The sequence below is a fragment of the Bufo gargarizans genome, chromosome 6 (assembly GCF_014858855.1).
Source record: "Bufo gargarizans isolate SCDJY-AF-19 chromosome 6, ASM1485885v1, whole genome shotgun sequence".
Classification (NCBI taxonomy): Eukaryota; Metazoa; Chordata; class Amphibia; order Anura; family Bufonidae; genus Bufo; species Bufo gargarizans.
The window spans coordinates 338,644,825-338,666,954 of record NC_058085.1 but is presented as its reverse complement, the minus strand read 5'-3'; the positions used below and the strand labels follow the sequence as shown (position 1 = coordinate 338,666,954).

At 42.7% G+C, this 22,130-nt stretch overlaps 1 protein-coding gene across 1 annotated transcript in view; it reads left to right on the top strand.

Moving 5' to 3' along the window:
- MGMT (O-6-methylguanine-DNA methyltransferase) overlaps positions 1-22,130 on the top strand; it is a 461,907-nt gene that overhangs the window by 21,155 nt on the left and 418,622 nt on the right. The window contains exon 2 of the mRNA XM_044298325.1: positions 7,453-7,490. Coding sequence (XP_044154260.1) covers positions 7,453-7,490 — 38 coding nt within the window. The remainder of the gene's footprint in view (positions 1-7,452; positions 7,491-22,130) is intronic.

Sequence of the window (22,130 nt, the reverse complement as noted above, 5' to 3'; positions counted from 1 at the left end):
GTTTGCACAAGTGAGCCAGAAATTTGCAAAGTCCCCATTTAGAGTCTTTTTTTCAAGCCAGAATTCTGTGATTAACCTGGTCTAGACAGTCGGTCTGAACTTACACCAACTATAAGGGTTAGTAAGGCTGCTTTCACACTAGCGTTCGGGGCTCCGCTTGTGAGTTCAATTTGAAGGCTCTCACAAGCGGCCCCGAACGCATCCGTCCAGCCCTAATGCATTCTGAGTGGACGCGGATCCGCTCAGAATGCATCAGTATGGCTCCGTCTGTCCTCCGCTCCGCTCAGCAGGCGGACACCCGAACGCTCCTGGCCGTGCGGAGGCAAACGGATTCGTCCAGACTTACAATGTAAGTCAATGGGGACGGATCCGTTTGAAGTTGACACAATATGGCTCAATTTTCAAACTGATCCGTCCCCCATTGACTTTCAATGTAAAGTCTGGACGGATCCGTCTGAGCAACTTTTCACACTTAGAATTTTTTCTAAACTATAATGCAGACGGATCCGTTTTGAACGGATCCCATCGTCTGCATTATAGGAGCGGATCCGTCTGTGCAGTCACCAGACGGATCCGCTCTGAACGCAAGTGTGAGAGTAGCCTAAATCTGCCATCAAAAGATCTGCTGATATCATGCTCATATATGTACTGTATTTCAAAGTTGAACCCTTTCGGGACTTCTGCCATACATGTACAGTGGAAGTCTGACCTTTAAAAATGACACCCACTCATTTTAAACAGCACACACCTGAGACTAATGTCTTCGCTCGGCGATTACGCCGATCGCAGACATTTAACCCCTCAGATGCCATGGTCAATTGTAAGTTGACTTTCCCTAGGAGCGCTGCGCTCCCGGGCCTGACAGGCTCCCCTGGGCAGCATTCAGGGGAGCTGTATATTGTCTGTGATAGCCTGGGTCTCATTGAAGAAAGCCATGCTAATACAGTTGTAATTCCTATGGAGCCCTGCAGGTGGCAGGGCTCCATAAAAACATAGCAATTGTGCACACAAGAAAAACTGTACAAATGTGGCATTGCTGTAATCCTACTGACCCAGAGAATGAGAGAATGAAGGTAACAGGTCAGTTTTACTGCATACGGAATGTCGTAAAAACCAAACTCCTAAATCTGTGGTGGAATGTTTTATTTATTTATTTTTTTCCTATTATACCCAATTTGGATTTTTTTTTCCAGCTTCCTGCTACATCACATGCAATATTATGGTGACATTAGAAAGTACAACTTTTCCCACAAAAAACAAGCCCTCGTACAGCTATTTGAACAGAAAAGTAAAAAAGTTATGGCTCCGGGAAGGTAGGAAGCAGTGATGGTCAGTTCGCAGTGTTCGCCAGCGAACACATGCGGGCTGCCATCTTTAGTAAGGTAGGCTCACCCGTCCGGCGATGCACAGGTAAGCCCTTACCTGTGCCTGTGTCGGGAGTCGGTCTGAAATGAAATGCGGTCACCAGGAGCTGGCAGTTCCGAGAACAGCCCGATAAAGACTTCTTTGCCTAAACAGGAGCAATCAATTCTGTTCAACTCCACAGCAAATGTAGAGAAGATAGACGCTAGGTTATATTGTAAGTGTTAAATGCTTCCAATCATCCATTCTTTAACCTGTAAAGGACCCGGATCAGATGCCCGTGACTTAAGGACCAGCGCCGTACATGCTGTGATCGGGCGGGTGCAGGAGATGCACCTGCCCGATCCGCGGCAGGGGTCCGGCAGTCACTGATAGCTGGACTCTTGCTGCATGCGCCGGCATTGGTGAAATCACCAATGTCGGCGCATTAACCCTGCTATGTCCGCATTAACACCTGCGATGTCCTTGCGGGTATCGGAGCTTCCATCGTGCTGCTGTAACGGGGACCTGATGGCAGGGAAGGCAGCCTGATACCTTCCTTAGGCATTGTGGCTGCCTTCCGGGAGAGCTGGATCTCACAGGCAAGCAGGCTGTAAGTGTATTACACTGTGTAATACACTTACAGCCAATGCATCACAATACAAAAGTATTGTGATGCATTGTAAATGTGATCAGACCCCCAAAAGTTGAAGTCCCAGAAAAAAGGGTAAAAAAATAAAATAAAATAGGGAAAAAAAGAAATGAAGACAAATTAGGTATCGCCGCGTCTGTTTCGACCGGCTCTATAAAAATATCACATTACCTAACCCTTTAGATGAACACCGTCCAAAAAATTTAATAAAAACTGTGCTAAAAAAAACCATTTTTTAACAATCTAACCGTCACCTCATCCCGCAAAAAATGATACCCTAACTAAGACAATCGCCCAAAAAAGAAAAAATAAATATGGCTCTCAGACAATGGAGACACTAAAACATGATTTTTTTTTTTGTTTAAAAAAATGCTGTCATTGTGTAAAACTTAAGTATATAAAAAATGTATACATATTAGGTATCGCCGCATCCATAACAACCTGCTCTATAAAAATACCACATGACCTAACCCCTCAGGTGAACACCGTAAAAAAAAAAAAAAAATGTCAAAAAAGCTTTTTTTTTGGCACCTTACATCACAAAAAGTGTAATAGCAAGCGATCAAAGTCATATGCACCCCAAAATAGTGCCAATCAAACCGTTATCTCATTCTGCAAAAATGAACCCCTACACAAGACCAAAAAAAATAAAAAATATGGCTTTCAGAATATGGAGACACTAAATAAAAATTTTTCAAAAATGCTTTATTATGTAAAACTGAAACTAACAACCAAAAATAGTCATATTTGGTATTGTCGCGTTCGTAACAACCTGCTCTATAAAAATACCACATGATCTAACCCAGTGTTTCCCAACCAGTGTGCCTTCAGCTGTTGCAAAACTACAACTCCCAGCATGCCTGGACAGCCTTTGGCTGTGCGGGCATGGTGGGAGTTGTAGTTTTGCAACAGCTGGAGGCACACTGGTTGGGAAACACTGATCTAACCTGTGTACATTGTAAATAACAAAAAATAAAAACAGTGCCAAAACAGCTATTTTTTGTTACCTTGCCTCACAAAAAGTGTAATATAGTAATATAGAGAAACCAAAAATCATGTACCCTAAAATAGTACCAACAAAACTGCCACCTGATCCCGTAGTTTCCAAAATGTGGTAACTTTTTTGTAGTTTCTACTCTAGGGGTTCATCATGGGGTCAAAAACCCAGTCCAGCAAAATCTGCCTCCCAAAAACCATATGGCGTTCCTTTCCTTCTGCACCCTGCCGTATGCCCGTACAGCGGTTTACAACCACATATGGGGTGTTTCTGTAAACTAAAGAATCAGGGCAATAAATATTGAGTTTTGTTTGGCTGCTAACCCTTGCTTTGTTAGTGGAAAAAAATTGATTAAAATGGAAAATGTGCCAAAAAAGTGAAATTCTGAAATTTCATCTCTATTTTCCATTAATTCTTGTGGAACACCTAAAGGGTTAACAAAGTTTGTAAAATCAGTTTTGAATACCTTGAGGGGTGTCGTTTCTAAAATGGGGTAATTTTTGGGTGGTTTCTATTATGTAAGACTCACAAACTGACTTCAGACCTGAACTGATCCTTAAAGGGAGTCTGTCACCAAAATATGACATTGTACAGTCGTGGCCAAAAGTTTTGAGAATTACATTAATATTGGAAATTGGAAAAGTTGCTGCTTAAAGAGGACCTTTCACTCGTATACAAACTAAAAACTAACTCTATCTGATTTTTTTGTAGGGGGCGTGTCCCTTGCTGCAGCACTGGCCAATCACAGCGCACAGCTCATAGCCAGTCTATGAGCTGTGTGCTGCGATTGGCCAGCACTGCAGCAAGGGACACGCCTCCTACAAAAAATCAGTTCAATACAACAGACGGAGCTGAGACACCGGAGCCTATACCGGGCGAACGGAGCGGCACCCAGGCATACTAGTAAGTGCAGGGGGACCCCTGGGCGCCGCTCTGCCCACAGATAGAGTTAGTTTTTAGTTTGTATACGAGTGAAAGGTCCTCTTTAAGTTTTTATAATAGCAATTTGCATATACTCCAGAATGTTATGAAGAGTGATCAGATGAATTGCATAGTCCTTCTTTGCCATGAAAATTAACTTAATCCCAAAAAAAACTTTCCACTGCATTTCATTGCTGTCATTAAAGGACCTGCTGAGATCATTTCAGTAATCGTCTTGTTAACTCAGGTGAGAATGTTGACGAGCACAAGGCTGGAGATCATTATGTTAATTGGGTTAAAATGGCAGACTTGACCTGTTAAAAGGAGGGTCATGCTTGAAATAATTGTTCTTCCATTGTTAACCATGGTGACCTGCAAAGAAACGCGTGCAGCCATCATTGCGTTGCATAAAAATGGCTTCACAGGCAAGGATATTGTGGCTACTAAGATTGCACCTCAATCAACAATTTATAGGATCATCAAGAACTTCAAGGAAAGAGGTTCAATTCTTGTTAAGGCTTCAGGGCGTCCAAGAAAGTCCAGCAAGCGCCAGGATCGTCTCCTAAAGGGGATTCAGCTGCGGGATCGGAGTGCCACCAGTGCAGAGCTTGCTCGGGAATGGCAGCAGGCAGGTGTGAGCGCATCTGCACGCACAGTAAGGCGAAGACTTTTGGAAGATGGCCTGGTGTCAAGAAGGGCAGCAAAGAAGCCACTTCTCTCCAAAAAAAACATCAGGGACAGATTGATCTTCTGCAGAAAATATGGTGAATGGACTGCTGAGGACTGGGGCAAAGTCATATTCTCCGATGAAGCCTCTTTCCGATTGGGGCATCAGGAAAAAGGCTTGTCTGGAGAAGAAAAGGTGAGCTCTACCATCAGTCCTGTGTCATGCCAACAGTAAAGCATCCTGAGACCATTCATGTGTGGGGTTGCTTCTCATCCAAGGGAGTGGGCTCACTCACAATTTTGCCCAAAAACACAGCCATGAATAAAGAATGGTACCAAAACACCATCCAACAGCAACTTCTTCCAACAATCTAACAACAGTTTGGTGAAGAACAATGCATTTTCCAGCACGATGGAGCACCGTGCCATAAGGCAAAAGTGATAACTAAGTGGCTCGGGGACCAAAACGTCGACATTTTGGGTCCATGGCCTGGAAACTCCCCAGATCTTAATCCCATTGAGAACTTGTGGTCAATCCTCAAGAGGCGGGTGGACAAACAAAAACCCACTAATTCTGATAAAATCCAAGAAGTGATTATGAAAGAATGGGTTGCTATCAGTCAGGAATTGGCCCAGAAGTTGATTGAGAGCATGCCCAGTCGAATTTCAGAGGTCCTGAAAAAGAAGGGCTAACACTGCAAATACTGACTCTTTGCATAAATGTCATGTAATTGTCGATAAAAGCCTTTGAAACGTATGAAGTGCGTGTAATTATATTTCACTACATCACAGAAACAACTGAAACAAAGATCCAAAAGCAGTTTAGCAGCAAACTTTGTGAAAACTAATATTTGTGTCATTCTCAAAACTTTTGGCCACGACTGTACACCACTTACATGGCTCTCTAGCACACCTATCCATGATTTAAATGCTACCTTTTGTCATTTTCTTCTGAATTTCACCAGCAGGAAAAACGCACTTTAATCCATATGCAAATGAGGGCTCGCAAGTGCCCAGGGGCGGCGTTCTGTGTGTAGGTGCTCAGGCTGCTCTGCCTTCTTTTTACATTTCTCCTCCCCAGCCTCTTCCTTGGCCCGCCCTGCAAGTCCCTTGCGTCATCCACAGGACTGGCCGATATCCTGCGCGATATGTAGTGCGCATGCGCCGGCCTCCAGTCCTTCTGTTTGCTTCTGGTCCGCCCTCTACACTGGTGTCATGCCCGTGCCGGCGGCGCACTGCGCACGCATGGTATATTGGCTGGTCCTGTGGATGACGCAAGGGACTTGCAGGGCGGGCCAAGGAAGAGGCTGGGGAGGAGAAATGTAAAAAGAAGGCAGAGCAGCCTGAGCACCTAAACACAGAACGCCGCCCCTGGGCACTTGCGAACCCTCATTTGCATAGGGATTAAAGTGCTGGTGAAACTCAGAAGAAAATTACAAAGGTAGCATTTGAATCATGGATAGGTGTGCTAAAGAGCCATGTAAGTGGTGTACAATGTCATATTTTGGTGACAGACTCCCTTTAAAAAGTGGGTTTTGATATTTTCTGAAAAATTTCAAGATTTGCTTCTAAACTTCTAAGCCTTCTAATATCCCCAAAAAATAAAATGTAATTCCCAAAATGATTCAAACATGAAATAGACATATGGGGAATGTAAAGTAATAGCTATTTTTGGAGGTATTACTATCTATTATAAAAGTAGAGAAATAGAAATTTGGAAATGTCTCAGAATGGCCTGGATAAGTAAAAGTGTTTTAAAGTTATCACCACATAAAGTGACACTGGTCAGATTAGCAAAAATTGGCCTGGTCCTTAAAGGGAGTCTTTCACCGAAAATGACCATTACACACCACAAACATCATGATCTCCATTACATTCCCCATATTATAATCCTACCTTCCATATTGCTGTCCATCGCCTATTTTCTCTTAAAAACGCTTTTATTCCATATGTTAATTAGTTTCTAAAGGTGCCCAGGGGCGACGCTTATGCGGCCGGTGCCCAGGCCCCACGGCGCTGTTCAAATCAAACCCCTCCGTATTCTCCCCTCTGGCCTGCCCTAGGTTCTTCAGATTCCATCCTCCCGCATAAGCGTCGCCCCTGGGCACCTTTAGAAACGAATTAACATATGGAATAAAAGCGTTTTTGAGAGAAAATAGGTGATGGACAGCAATATGGAAGGTAGGATTATAATATGGGGAATGTAATGGAGATCATGATGTTTGTGGTGTGTAATGGTCTTTTTAGGTGAAAGGCTCCCTTTAAGGTGAAATATGGCAGGGTCCTGAAGGGGTTAAAAGGTGCTCCTGTAATAGAGCAGGATTACATGTACCTCTATCTGTAGGACTTAATGGACTAGCTTTAAGTAATGGATTATATATGGGGAAGTGGAGATAAAGGGTGGCTATCTAAGACTGATCTTCTCCTTTAAGAAAATGCAAGGACTCCTCAGAAAGGCTGGCACTGTGGTTATCTTCCGCTTTAAGGCGCTGTTTATTTATCTGCCATATTTTTACAGGCTCCGTTATGTCTTACAGTAGATCGTTATCCCGCAGATCAAAGTTCTGCCGGCTCCGTGATGAGAGGGGACTTCAGCGAGCTTCATCTGTTGATTATGACTCATTACAGATGATAGATGACCCACTGAACCCAGAAATTCCTGTTTTTGCTGTAGGAAAATATACTTAGAGAGAAATATCCTCTTCTCGGTTAGATATTGGCTGCTCTGAAGCCCAAAGCCCATTTTTCTAATGCTTCACATTACATATACGTTGAAATGATAACATTGACATGTTCCATGTATGACGCGGGCTGCAGTCGGCTTATCATCCATTGACAGGATTTATATTTTACACTTTTTTCCTTCTCTTTGTAGGCAGAGCTTCTTCATCGACTGCAAGACCTTTTCTGAAAGTAAGTGGCAGTGAAAACAACGCCCCCTTCAGGTGCACTGTACACGGTTCCAAGTAGCAAGATTTGGCATTGCAGCCTCTGATGCCACTCTTGTCTGTCTGTCTGTCTGTCTATCTGTCTATCTATATCAGTATATCTATAAGAAGTTATAGTGGGCAGCACCGCAGTATTTTCAGTAGGAGTGGAGTGCGAGCGGCTGAAGAGGCGATCCACCAACTATACGTGATAAAAAATAAAAAATTCCACGGCACATCCAAAGGAAAGCTTGTGTATATTCACCAGAAAGCGACGTTTCAGTCCTCTCAATGGGATAGATAGGTCCCATTGAGAGGACTGAAACGTCGCTTTCTGGTGAATATACACAAGCTTTCCTTTGGCTGTGCCGTGGAATTTTTAATTTTTTATCTATCTATCTATCTAATCTGTATCTGTCTAACTTGGAAGTAGTTTGGCCAGTCCCACCAAAGTCTGTGAGTTTGGTTGACATACATATTATGAGTATAATCAACTTAGAGGGGGTTGTGCCAGCAGTACATATTGATGGAGGATCCTGAGGGTAGGTCATAAATATCTGATCAGCGGAGGTCCGACATCCGGCATTCTTACCGATCAGATGTTTGAATAGTAGGCGTTGCGAGCGCTGCTTCCTCTTCATTACACTGCCCGTCGTCTCCCTTGCAGTGACAGCGCAGTATAATCAAGTGACTGGAGCAAGTATTTGTAATTACACTACACCTCCGAGATGACGGGCAGTGTAATAAGGAGGAAGCAGCGCTCGCAAAGAGTGTCGCCTCCTAATCAAACAGCTGATCGGCGGGGGTGCCGGGTGTCGGACTTCCACCGATTGATGACCTGTTCTGATGATGGGTCTTCAATATATGCTGCCTGGTCAAGCCATTTAATATGTGAGACAAGAGTCTGAAAGACCTCCCAGACGGTTGGGAGGTAAAATTTTTATTACTTTAATACAGTAATAATAAACAAATAAAGAAAAAATTGAATAGCGGCACTCACCATAAAGTAATATTTGCAGCTTTATTCTGGTTAAAAACTGGAAAGTGCGGGCACAGATGAATCAGGCAACAGCCGTTTCGCGCTGCCTGCGCTTTGTCATGAATCAGGCTACCTGCGTGAAACGGCTGTTGCCTGATTCATCTATGCGGTGCCCACACTTTCCAGTTTTTGACCAGAATAAAGCTGCAAATATTACTTCATATAACCCCTAAAAATACACTACACAGCTACTAATAGTAGAAAACAAGTTTATTGTACAATTACCAAATAGAATAAAATACATGTATATGTGGCTATACAGACACAGGACAAAAAACAAGGCCTACATAAACTTTGTCAATAAATAATTGCAGATAATCCCAAACACTCGCAGGCCCCCTGGACTACCCTGGTCTGTATATAATTGGCAGTTGATTGTCCCTTGGTTACTCTCTCCCTTATGCACTGGGCACTTTATATACCTGTATAGTAAGATTCTCTCTTGCAGGTAATAACTGGTGGCAATTATTTATTAACTATTTCCCTTAGGGGCCAGAACCTGGGATCTTTTCATCCCTTGTCCTATTCACCCTGATAGAGCTCAATTAGGGTGAATAGGACTTCACACTCTTCCTACTGCCCTGTGCATTGTACACACAGCAGCAGGGAGATTACCATGGCAGCCAGGGCTTCAGTAGCGTCACGGCTGCCATGGTAACCGATCGGAGTCCCAGGATTACACAACTAGGGCTCCGATCAGAAGCTGCCGCTGTCACCAATGATGAGGAGGGGAATCTTGGGCCACTGTACCAATGATTTTAATACCAGGGGGTGGGGGCGCACTGCGCCACCAATGATTTTAATACTGGGGGGTGGCGGGGGACGTACTTTGCCACCAATTTCTTTAATACTTGGGAGGGGGGGCGCACTACGCCACCAGTGATTTTAATACTGAGGAGGGCACACTGCGCCACCAATGATAATTAACGTTTAATACAGGAGGCGGGTGCATCGGCGCAGAATCGCATAGCCGGCACCCTGCCTCTGACAGGGAACTGCGATCAGCCGCAGCTGTTAACCCCTCAGGTGCCGCACCTGAGGGGTTAACTACCGCTGATTGCAGCTTCCTGTCATATAGGCTGGGCACCGCCTCCTGTATTTGTATTAGACGTTAATTATCATTGGTGGAACAGTGCGCCCGCCCCTCTTCCTCCCGTCTCTCCTCATTGGCAGCGCGGCACAGGGGGGAGGGAGACAGTGACTCCTTCTCCTCTGTGCTGCTGAGGGAACATGGCGCGCTGACAGCAGCGCGCTCATATTCTGTGATAGCGCGCTGGACACATTATTGGCATATCGTCAAGGATAGATACCGATAATTTAGAAAATCATGAATATCGGACGATAATATTGGTAAATCTGATAATCGGTCGACAACAAGTTTTAACCATTTTTAGTATAAAATACAGTTTTCATAACAAAGATTTCCTCATTTAGCAAATATTTCCAGGTTCATATTGGTATGAAATGTAAACATTTCAGGGCACATTTATTAAGACCGAACTTATTAAATTTCTGCCTTGGCGGTGGAACCAGCGGAGTTATGAAGAGGCGCAGGCTTCTTCATAACTTCGGCAGATCCACCTCCGCTTCTGAATGTAAGCCCCCCCTCCCCCACACACTTTTTTAGAGCGGGCGTGAGCATGGAAAAGTTCCAGATTGCGTCTGAAATACGCCTAATATAGGCGTACTTCAGTATAATAAATGACCCCCTTTGGTTTTAAAACAAAACACCAGTGCAAATTTGTATTTCCTTTTTTTTTGCCTCTAGCATATGTGGTTTTCATTTCTTTTCTGTTTTTATTTTTTCTGTTCATGGGATAATGAATTATTTGTAATTTATGGTATATTTATTCCTCTTTATTTTAATTATAGTTGTACATAATAATACCAATAATAATGATGATAACATGTCTTTATAAGCCTTTAAGTGCAGTAGAAAACAATACACGTAAAGTTACTGATATTTTGCAGTCACCGGTGAATAAACGAAAGAATAATAATAATAATAGTCGTAATCATTATTTCTATTCCATTTTAACGGTGTGTCATTTTATTTTGCATTCTGTGTCCGCCTGTTGGACCGTGCTTAAAGTTCAGTGAGAAGACAATATTTATGTGGCCTTCTGAGAGCAGCACCTCGAGAGATGATATCTATAACTTCTTTAAAATGAGATAAAATATTCTTCAAATTCATGGTTACTGATCATGGATGACAGGTAGTGGGAAACATAATTTTGTTGCTTGGTTATTAATACCACAGCTCCTGGGACATAGCATTTTAGTAAACATAAATTTGAACAGGTAACCACATCACAGCTGATAACCTCTTGAGCCTCGGTATATTAAATTGTTCTAATATATGTTATAGTTTACGTAAAATAACTCCCATTAGGGAAGCTTGACGGAATACTTTAAATGTGTCATTTTTTATATTTTTTTGCTCCTGTTCTGTGGGAATAAACTGGATTCAATCTGTAAAAGAACAGATTCTCTTATAAATATATAGGAATTACAGTATGTCCGACATGTGTTTGGCATTTAATGTGTGCTCGCTCCAAGAAAATAATAATCATACTAAAAATAATTTTCTATTTATGATGTCTGTATGTTTTAATGTATTTACAATTGGGTTGGGAAATGTGCTAGAATTATGGCTCAAATTTCACCAAAAAGCTGGCATACATGCCGCGCACCAAATTTGTCATGTGTTTTTTTTTTTTTTACCTTGTTTTCCACCTCACTAGACAGTGTCTGAAAAAAGGTGCCATGACTGTTCACTGTGTGCAACACGCTCCATGAAGGGGGGTAATTTCCCGTAGTGAACTCTGCTCCTGTGATTTATAATGCTGTGTGTCTCTACCCGACCTCTGCTGTATTGATTTGTACTGACGGTATTATGTGAGCACAGTGGAGGTCGGGCAGAGACGCACTGCATTATAAATCATTATTATGGTGTTCGGTTCTGTCACAGAAGTGTCCTGTCCAGAGAATCGCACCCCCGCACAGCATCTTTCCCGCAGTGGACACGCTCTCCTGAAACTGCCCTAAGAGGAAGTGCAAAAAATTCCCTAGACTTTGGAATAAAATATTGGTGCAAATGTATTAATTCTAATAGAGGATGTAAACTTAGGAGGTGAGGTGTTAAAGTTTAAACATATTTATTACAAGGGTTGTATGCCACCAGTGACTGGAGTAAACTTTTTTGTCAAAAAGCCACAATTATAAATCTGGCTAACAATGTAGCCCCACGCACAGAACGTCCCCGAAAAAAATTTGAACTGCTGGATATTACGCAAAGCACACTAAAGATGGCGTAAAAACATCTTAAATTTGGCTCAAATGCCTACCCCACTTCCAAAACAAGCAAATTCTCTCCACTTTTCTGGTGCAGTGTATTTGATACATTAAAGGGGTTATACAATACTATAAAATGCCCCCCCCCCTCCCCTCATACGCCAGGCTCCTCACATTGAATATACTTACCTGGCTCCCCACTCCCTGCACCGCTCCTGGTCCCCGCACCACTGCTTCTCCACGTGCGCTGATGAAAACATCCCACGTCGGGGGTGGGAGCAGCGAATGGCAGGTGGGTACGGGGACGAGCCTTCCTAGCATTGCGGGTGACGCTACGGAGGCTCATCGCTGTCCCCGCCTGCTGTTGGCTGCTCCCCCCCCCCCCCGACACCGGATGTTTTCATCCGTGCACTAGGAGAAGCTGCAGCGGCGATGCGGGGACCAGGAGTGGCGCTGGGAGCCAGGTAAGTATATTTATTATGAGGGGCCTGGCATATGGGGGGGAATTTTATAGTCTTGGCTAAACCCCTTTTAATCTATTGCCAATACAAGTTTATCACAGTGACTGTGGCTAGTACATTTGGGGCACAGCTAGACCCTTTTCTCTGAATTTATACCGACCATTGGTTGTCTTACCTCGCAGCCAAATTCTGTGCTAAAATCTTGGTGTAACATGGTACATCCTAAGCTACACCCTCCTGCTAAGCCACACCTCTTTTCTACTAAGCCACACCCCTTCAGCACAGTGGATGATTGTTTCTGGCTTACTTGCTTCCTAAATATGTCTGAAATGAGTTGGGCCAAATTTTGGAGCAGATTGCACTAGATTTTAGGAGCGACCTCATTGTTTTAACACAAGGCATCCACGAAGTGGCATAAGTAATAGAAAAGTGTCGTATAATATAGCTTTCACCACTTTAAAAAAAATTCTCTTCTACTTTTATACTGTGTGTTAATAAATCTGCCCACATGTAACTTTCTTCTGTTTTCTGTCCGTATCGCGGGTTCTCTGTATCACAGGTTCCTTGCTGTTCTCTGCTGGACATGACTAGTGTTTTAGCAGATTTGTGTAGATTTGTATTCCTGCAGCATATTACTCCATGTCGTGTCTAATTGTATATAAACCTGTAGTGTAAGAACGCACCACACGGATTGATTTGTGTCTTCATTCAGGAAAGGTAAAGGTATCAGATTAGTACGTGTCACGTTACCTGAGCTTAATGTCACAATCACCTTCAGTGTATTCGGGGGCTGATTTCTTGCTGAGAAAGGCGGGACGGTGATAGAAAAGCTGGCTTCTATACTAATATCTGTAAGGGCCTTGGGCAACAAGCAAAATAGGGCCCCCCACTTTTCATACCACACAATACTTCATCCTGGGTATACAGCATAAGCAATACAGATGTAGCAAACATTAACGTGACATTTAACACATTACATATCATGATTCAACTATGTTTAAATTGACATTTAACGCATCACCTCCCTTTAAAAATGTCAGGTTTAGGGTCCATTCACACTTCCGTGGTGTATTGCAGATCCGCAATACACCCAGCCGGCATCCCCCCCCCATAGAACTGCCTATTATTATCCGCAATTGCGGACAAGAATAGGACATGTTCTACTTTTTTGTGGAGCCGCGCCCGGAAGTTCAGGGCTGCGCTTCGGAAATGCGGCTGCGGAGAGAACATAGTGTGCTCTCCGCATACCGTTCTGCCCCATTGAGAATGAATGGGTCCGCACCCGTTCCCGGTATTGCGGACATCTGAATGGAGCCTAAAGGGGGTCTGTTAGGAGGATTGACCATTCAGAACTAGGTAGGGGAGAGAGGTACAAGCATACTTTTTGCTAAGATTTTATTGCAAGAAGCAGTGGAAGTATGAAGTTTTATTTCCCCAGATTCTGCTCCTCCAAGTGCACTGAAGGCGGAGCTCCACTGTGAAGTGCTCTCTGCATTGAGCTGCTTCACAGCTCCTCCTCTCTGCTCTGAGTGACCGCTGTAGCATCCAACCAGGAGACCAGTACAGCTGTCATTCAGAGCGAAGGGGAGGGGTTGTGAAGCAGCTCAATACCGAGAGCAGAGTGCACTTCTCAGTGAAGCCCCGCCCCATTGTATATCTGTACTACCGTGTAGGGCAATGTTTCCCATCACTTAGCAACGGCAGCCGTAATGCTAGTAACAAACTCTCCACTTAAGCACTGAGCTCAAATGCTGGTCGCCTATCCTCAGGATAGCTCATCAATATCAGATCAGCGGGGATTAGATTCCAATCACCCAGCTTCAGTGCACCAATGAAGGCTGCGGCCTCTTCCTATGCCGGTGACGTCACTTTCATCGGTCACATGACCTAGGCGCAGCTCAGTCCCGTTCAAGTGAATCGGTCTGGGTTACTATACAATGTACAGCGCTGTGCTTGGTATGCTGTGAGCACTTACCTGATCGCTATAGCCTCTTCAGTCGGGGGGGGGGGGGGGGGGGGTGCAGGGTGTTGGACCCCCAATGATCTAATATTGATGACTTATTCTAAGGATAGGGCATCAATATTGAACCCCATTAGACAAAGATTGGTGGGTTGCTGGAATTGTATAAAAGCAAGCTTAGCTATGTTCTGCTCTTTAACCCTACAGTAAAGTAATATAGTGTTCGGTGGATGAACGTGACATCCCTGGCCGCTGCTCGCGTTGGCAGAGAAGGTGTTAAACCATCCGGATATAATAGTTTTCATCTGTTGTCTATTTTTATGTATATGATATATATTTCTTCTCCCTTTTTTATATTTTCAATCTCCTACTGTTTAGGTATAGCTGCCGTAGTATTATGAAGAATGATTGATGATCCAGGAAAGTTTCTTTTGAAGCACTTGTTATATTGTGCAATGCACAGGGGGGTCAGCTACACTTGAGTGATGCATGATTTATCCGATATCCCTGCCACTTTCTCAGATAAAGCTGCTATTTTATCGAAAGTGCCAGAGACGGTGATTTAGAATTTATAAGCTCCTGTCCCCCCCCCCCCCCCTTTCCTTCTTTCTTTCCAAATAATTGCCCCGATTACTTTCTGGTTTTGCAATAAAACGTTAAAGGTAATTGCACACAAATGTGATAGAGCGCCAAAACACAATAAAATTAACCTGAATTAGCTGGCTTGTCAATGAGAAGTATTTATGAAATGCGGTACTGTAATAAGGAAGACAGATATTATAGCTCGGAGGTGAGGTATTGCTTTAATGTAATACTCTTTGAAATTTTAAAAAGAAACCATTATAATGGAGAGCGGTGGTTGAAATTAAGTTCTTCTAATAGGAAGCAATAACGCATCGGAAAGGTAATGTTTTCTTGTGTGGTGCGCTTATGTGAATTACCCTTTTTTTTTTTCTACATTGTCATTTCAAACCCTACAGGGAATTGTTAGGCAGACAAGGACCTGAGCCCGTTTTGATGAACCAAATTTCTAATTATTTATGAATATAGCAACTTTTTCGGTTTTAATGGGTTCTCTTTCTAATTTTAGTACAGGTTTCTAAGAAAATGTAATTTACATTGATAACCTAAACATAGCCATAAAATGGAAGAATGCCTTAATAACGGCGCTTTTTATTTTTTTATTTTTTTAACAATGGTTCAAAAGTAAATTATGATTCTTGCGGTGTACTCCTGCTTGATGAGTCTGCTTAGAGGCCACCGCCTGCAGGATTTTTAGGCTAAATGCACAGGATCAGGAATGATCGTGGATTTACGTGTAGATAAGGCTACTTTCACACTTGCGTTTAGTGGACCGATCTGTTTAGATAATTCAACCGTCTGCATCCGTTCAGAACGGATCTGTTTATATTATCTTTAACATAGCCAAGACGGATCCGTCTTGAACACCATTTAAAGTCAACGGAGGACGGATCAGTTTTCTATTGTGTCAGTGAAAATGGATCCGTCCCCATTGACTTACATTGTGTGCCAGGACGGATCCATTTGGCTCGGTTTAATTAGACGGACACCAAAATGCTGTCCGTCTCCGAAGCGGAATGGAGACTGAACTGATGCATTCTGAGCGAATCCTTTTCCATTCAGAATGCATTAGAATGCAAACTGATCCGTTTTGGACCGCTTGTGAGAGCCCTGAATGGATCTCACAAACGGAAAGCCAAAACGCGAGTGGGAAAGTAGCCTAATCTGCACCGTAGGTCATGTAGATTGTATTCTATAAGAATTTGAAATTCTCATGTACATGATGCAGATTTTCTTCTGTGCCGATTTTGACCTGCGGTGCAGATTTTAAAATCCGCAGCATGTCTATTTTATTTTTTCTGATTGGATTTTGCGCAGGTTTTCTCCATACACTTCAATGGGGAGAGTAAAATCTGCATGACACTTGCACTCCATGTGGATCTCGATGCAGATCCGCAACAAAATCTTAATGTGGAAAATCCCCGTGTAAATCCACACCAATTTATGCGGATTCTCTGCACATAAATCCTGTGGGTCTGGGCACCCGTTACAAAGATTCTACCTCTGCGGCTGCATACCTGGAGAATATCGGCCATTTGTTACACAAGCCTTCAATAGTGTTGTGCCTATTTTTCGCACATCCAAAAAAAGGTGCGCCTCCACTCTCATTACCTATTAATCAAGTAATTCTGCCTTACATACTACCCTATTGTGCGCTCCTTTTCTCTCCCTATTTCTCTCGATCACTAAGTTTCTTAAAGGGAGTCTGTCACCTAATCTGAGCTGGCTCAGTGACGTCACGACTAGTATCACCTGGCCTCGGCGGGGCTAAGCTCTGTTTACTTGAATGGAGCTTAGCCCCGCCCAGGCCAGTTGATACTAGTTGTGATGTCACTGGGTCTGCGGTAAACAGTGAGAAGGCTGCGGCGCTGCCTTCTCAAACAGCTGATCGGTGGAGGTCCCGGGTGTCAGACCCCCGATATCAGATGTTGATGATCTATCCAGAGGATAGACCATCAGTTAAAAAAAACTGCAGAACCCCTTTAAGTTGCTTGAGAAGCAACTTAAACAGGGAGGAATCATAATTTCAGCTGGAAAAAAAAATGACGAATATTCTAAAAAACGAAGATACTGTATAGCACTATATTCTATAGTGCTGTATATTAGTTTTTGACCCATGCCTGTATTGATCGCTTAATATTTGCATATTACGCGATCATTACCTTGCCGATTTTTCGAGTAAGAAAAAAAAAGTCTAATATAATGAATATTCTGCAAATATTTTGCAAAATATTTGCGAAACTTAGTGAATTCGAATATGACCCCTGCCGCTCATCACTAGTTCTTAACTGTCTTACATTAAGACCATTTTCTAAGCCTGAACCAGGTATAGAGAGTGATGAATGAGACGGGCGAGACTGCCCCTCCCCTTCCCCGCTCACCCCAGGTCTAAAAAAGGGGGCGTGGCCTGGATGTACACTGTATACGGTGCAAATAACCTTTATTATCCTAATATAGGCGTATTTCTGGATAATAAATGACCCCCTTAGTATTTTTCATGGTGCATTTAAGTACTCTGTATTTTTTCGTTAACAAAATGAAATAAAAATTAGAATAAAGTAAAAAAAAAAATGTGTTATTTTTAATTTTTTCTCCCCGTTGTTGTAATTGGCCTTTATAAATCCACCAGAGACCATCTTTTGGAGTAGCAAGTGTGATTCATCGAGTCAAGCGCTACAAAAGGCACCCTCACAATTTGTTTCAAAGTTACATGTGAATATGCTTTGGGCCATGTAACTGATAATATAAAAATAGATATCAGTGAGAGGGGAGCGCAGACCAGGGGAATGAACGCTGCATGACTACAAATCTGTCTATTACCAGACCACCTTTCATTGCTGCGTCTAACACAGATAGTGTAGTGTTGTGCAAGTGTGAAATCCGATCATTAATCACAGCGGCGTGGAGAATGATCAGCGTCTGCAGGGAAAGGTCTACGAAATCCACAGGGAGACTCTAATGGTCAGATTGTATTTGATTGGTGGGGGGGGGGGGGGGAGTAGCTTCAAGGAAATTTGGTGTTTGAGAGGATATTTTGAAATGCAATGTTCTGTCAATGGGAATATTTCACTTTTACAACTTATCAAACGCGCTCCTCCAATTCTAAAATGACGTTGGTCAAGTGCTATTGAATGCACGTTGCGAATGTAAGGACGGAGGTGACTGCAAAATCACTTTGTATAAATGCCGTCCACTCGCTAGTTCTTGGGATACATTTAGGCATTGCTTAGTATGCTCTTTTTTCCGAAGAGACATGTGCATTGGCTCAGAAATGACATTGGATATCTCTGGCACCGTTGTCAGACCTGCAGGGTTCTGATCGCTTTGACCGCTATAGATCGCTAGAACGAAGTGAGAAGCACCAAGCCACACAGGCTAATTTTACACAAGGAAACATGGCTGCATTTCCTGGACCAAACACTTCCCCTTGACTAGAACTCGCAGCATCATAATGTCTCATGATGCCGTCAGCTCCTGCGTGACCACGGCTCTTCTTTACTGCACGCACAGCATTATGTGAGTACTGCGCAATAGACCTGAGCATCATAGATCATTAGAAGCAGTGTTTGGTCCGGTAAATGCGTCCATTTCATGGTTCCTGTTTCCCGGGGCCGAACGCACATGTGAAATTGTCCTTAAAGGGGTTATTTGAGTTGTACAGCGATCCTGTGCGACGTTCACTTCTCTGATCAAGTGCCTGGCGTAAGAACCCACAGCGCATGCGCAAGTCTGAATTTCTCTCAAGCGCTTTGACGAAAGATTCAAGCTCACGCGTGCACTGCAGGTTCTAACCTCCCAAAGAACGTCGCGCGATCCCGGAAATGGATCACGGCACAACCCGGATAACCCTTTTCATTTTCTGTAGGCCCTACAAGTCTTTTTAAATTGTCGACCATTGACTAGAATGGGAAAACCATGCAGCCTCTGGAGAAAATCGAGCAGAGCCGACAGGAGTCGAACCCCCAGCGATCAGACATTGATTACTTATCCAATCGATTTGCCTCCAGTGTCTATGTTGAGACGATCCTTTAATTATATAGTCAGGTTTTGGGTGTAATCACACGGTAGGAAATAGGATTTCTTGCTATGATAATACTTCCAGTTCTTATTTGCTGTAGTCTTTATACATAAGGGAGACATTTATCAATAATGGCGGAATTTGCGCCAAAAAATACTAACGTTACAAATGAAAAGTAGTGATTTGTTTCACCTCCTATATCAAAAGGCGCTCGCCACTTTTAAAATGGGACTTTTTTAAATATGAACTTTATTGTTTGCCTTTCTCTTGATTTGCAACGTTTTAACGCCAAAAGCATGAACATGCGATTTATTTTTTAAACAGAAATGCGCCATTTCAGCCAACCCTGCCAGACCACACTTGTGACTTTTGAAACATATTTGCGACTTTTGAATCATATTTACCACATTTCCACTGGTAAATTGCGACTTTTGTCTCGCACTCGGGACCTTTTTGTTATTGTTTATTTTGTTTTGTTGAATGTCAATTTACTGACAAAACCCTGCTGTTTAGCTCATTTATATTAGATAAAAATAAATACATTCTGTTTTAATACTTAAAGGGAACCTGTCACCGGGATTTTGTGTATAGAGCTGAGGACATGGGTTGCTAGATGGCTGCTAGAACATCCGCAATATCCAGTCCCCATAGCTCTGTGTGCTTTTATTGTGTCAAAAAACTGATTTGATACATATGCAAATTAACCTGAGGTGAGTCCTGTACGTAAGATGAGTCAGGGACAGGACTCATCTCAGGTTAATTTGCATATGTATCAAATCGGTTTTTTGACACAATAAAAGCACACAGAGCTATGGGGACTGGGTATTGCGGATGTGCTAGCGGCCATCTAGCAACCCATGTCCTCAGCTCTATACACAAAATCCCGGTGACAGGTTCCCTTTAAGTGTCGCTTTTCTTTTCAAAAAAAGTCGCATCTTTCTGCCATAACTGAGACTTTTTACACAAAACACCACCACATAACGCGGGCTTGTCTACAACTATTTGAGCCATGTTGCAGTGCGACATTATAGACTCTCATTATAAAAATTGTTGCGCGACATTGGTGCGAAAAATGTTGTCGTGTAGACCTAGCGTTAGAACTAATTTCTGTCTTGATTCTTTATGTTGATAATTTTGGAGAAAACCAATCAAAATGCCATTCTTTTTGGTGCATTTTGCGCCATAATTCTGGTGCAGCATGCTGAATAAACGTCCCCCTATGTCTTTGCTTTAAGGCAAAAAATTCTTATCAGATGATGCATTTCCCTCCAATACAACATTGGATCTTCACAATGTCGTGGTAGATACCTAGAGATGCTGCATCTGCTGGATGCATCTTCTGTCACTAGTTTTTAGGCCCACTACTCTACATACACGCATATATCAGCTTTGAAAATCTCTTTTTATTAGAAGGGTCTCCCAGTGAGAAGTTGATTGCAAGGTATACCCCTGTACTCCACAGTAATGTGTGGGAGAATGTGGAAACAAGAGTCCAGTTCCACTACAAGCAGGGTGTGCTGGGTCCTCAGGATCATGCCCCTTGGAGCCATTTTCCACTCTGACTAATATACTATTCTCCTGATTAGGGGCTACCACTATTAAAGAGCACCTGTCAGCAGGATTAACTCCATTAAACCAGGCATACTACCTGTGAGGGTTGATCCTGCTGATTTAAATGATACATTTTTGCAAAAATCGGTTGTGGCCTGCCGCCTTCCTGAGAAATAAAAGGATTTTCTCCCCTATGCGATAAGGGCCCAGCCTCCTCTTTGCACCTCAGCTCTCCAGCCCTGGCCTTGCCCCTCTGTGCACTAAAGCCTCATAAAGAATAAACTATTATTCTTGGGAACACCACAACCGATATTCAGAAGATCAGAATCATTTTATTCATCAGTATCAGTTCAACCAGGCAGTATGCCTGGTATAATAGGGTTGATCCTAAGGACAGGTGCTATATAAAGTGGTTATCCAATCCCTATAATGACCCCCCAGAATGCCCGGGCCCCTCCTACAGACGATACTTACCTGCTCACCGGCACCCGCGTTCCTCCGGATCGCTGCGTGGCCGCTGCTGTATCTCCTCATTGCGTGGGTCAGTACAGTATGCTCTCGAGGAGGGGTCCGGGCATTCTGGAGGTCATTATAGGGATTGTATCTGTAAAGAATAAATCAAGGCAACTGGACGTACTGTGGATTTCTTGAAATTGTTTCACTCGTTCTTCCAACGAGCTTTCTCAATTCTGAGTGACTGTACAAAAATTCGGGGGATTATAGGGATTGGATAACTCCTTTTAACGTCAAAATCCCTACCAATTTTTTTAGGGGCCATGCATATATTAAAAGTTATATATAAAGTACTTGACACATGGTAGAACTTGTATTCCTTTCTGCGAATTTTACCGTAGGTTTGTCTCGTGTTCTTCCTATTAGCAAAGTATTTCTGTCATTTTATTTCCCACAGACCTGTCCCTGAGACTTATGCTTTAATCACAAATCCTATATATAATGTATATGTTTCTTTATACTTATTTATTTATTTATTTTTATTTATTTTTTTACCAGTTTGTGATCAAATTTATTTTGATAACCTCTCCGGAAAAAAACCTGAAGAGATGGAACAAATGGAGTTTGCATCGGGGGTGAATTTCACAGGATGCATAAATCATAATTTTAGTCTGATTTTTCTTTTCTGCCGTGTCTTCTCCGCCGACTTGAAATACATTTTCTTATGGATTGCCTTGAGAAGATGGAAATATCAGTTGTCAGATTTTTGAGATGGTAATTTGTAAAACAAATTGATGCAAAAGTCTGAAGAGTGGAATGGCTGGTGGTTGAGAATGCGAGTTACTGGGAACATGGAAGGGACATTATTACTTTAAATTGTTATTATTGGTCAGGGACCTGGAAACTCAGTTGTAGCTCTGTTCTAGATTTGTAAAATATCCATAAATAAACCATGATGAAATACAGTAAGCATCTCTGACAAAACTAATAGACGTGATTTGGACTTGAGTAGATTTGATACTTGGGCTGTTTGTACAGTAAATAATAGACATTTCAATCTGATCTGGTATGTCGCATAGTTAAGCGAATTTACCGCATATGTTTAATGCTGGGATACAGGAATGTAAACCTCCTGCTTCCATTACGCGGCTAGATTGCTGTGATCAATGTATGTGTGTACATGTAATAAAAAGACAATTTATGCAAGAATTAGGCGTGCAGCAACATGAAATGCGGGTCCGTAGACAAGTCTGGTTCCAATTGACTTT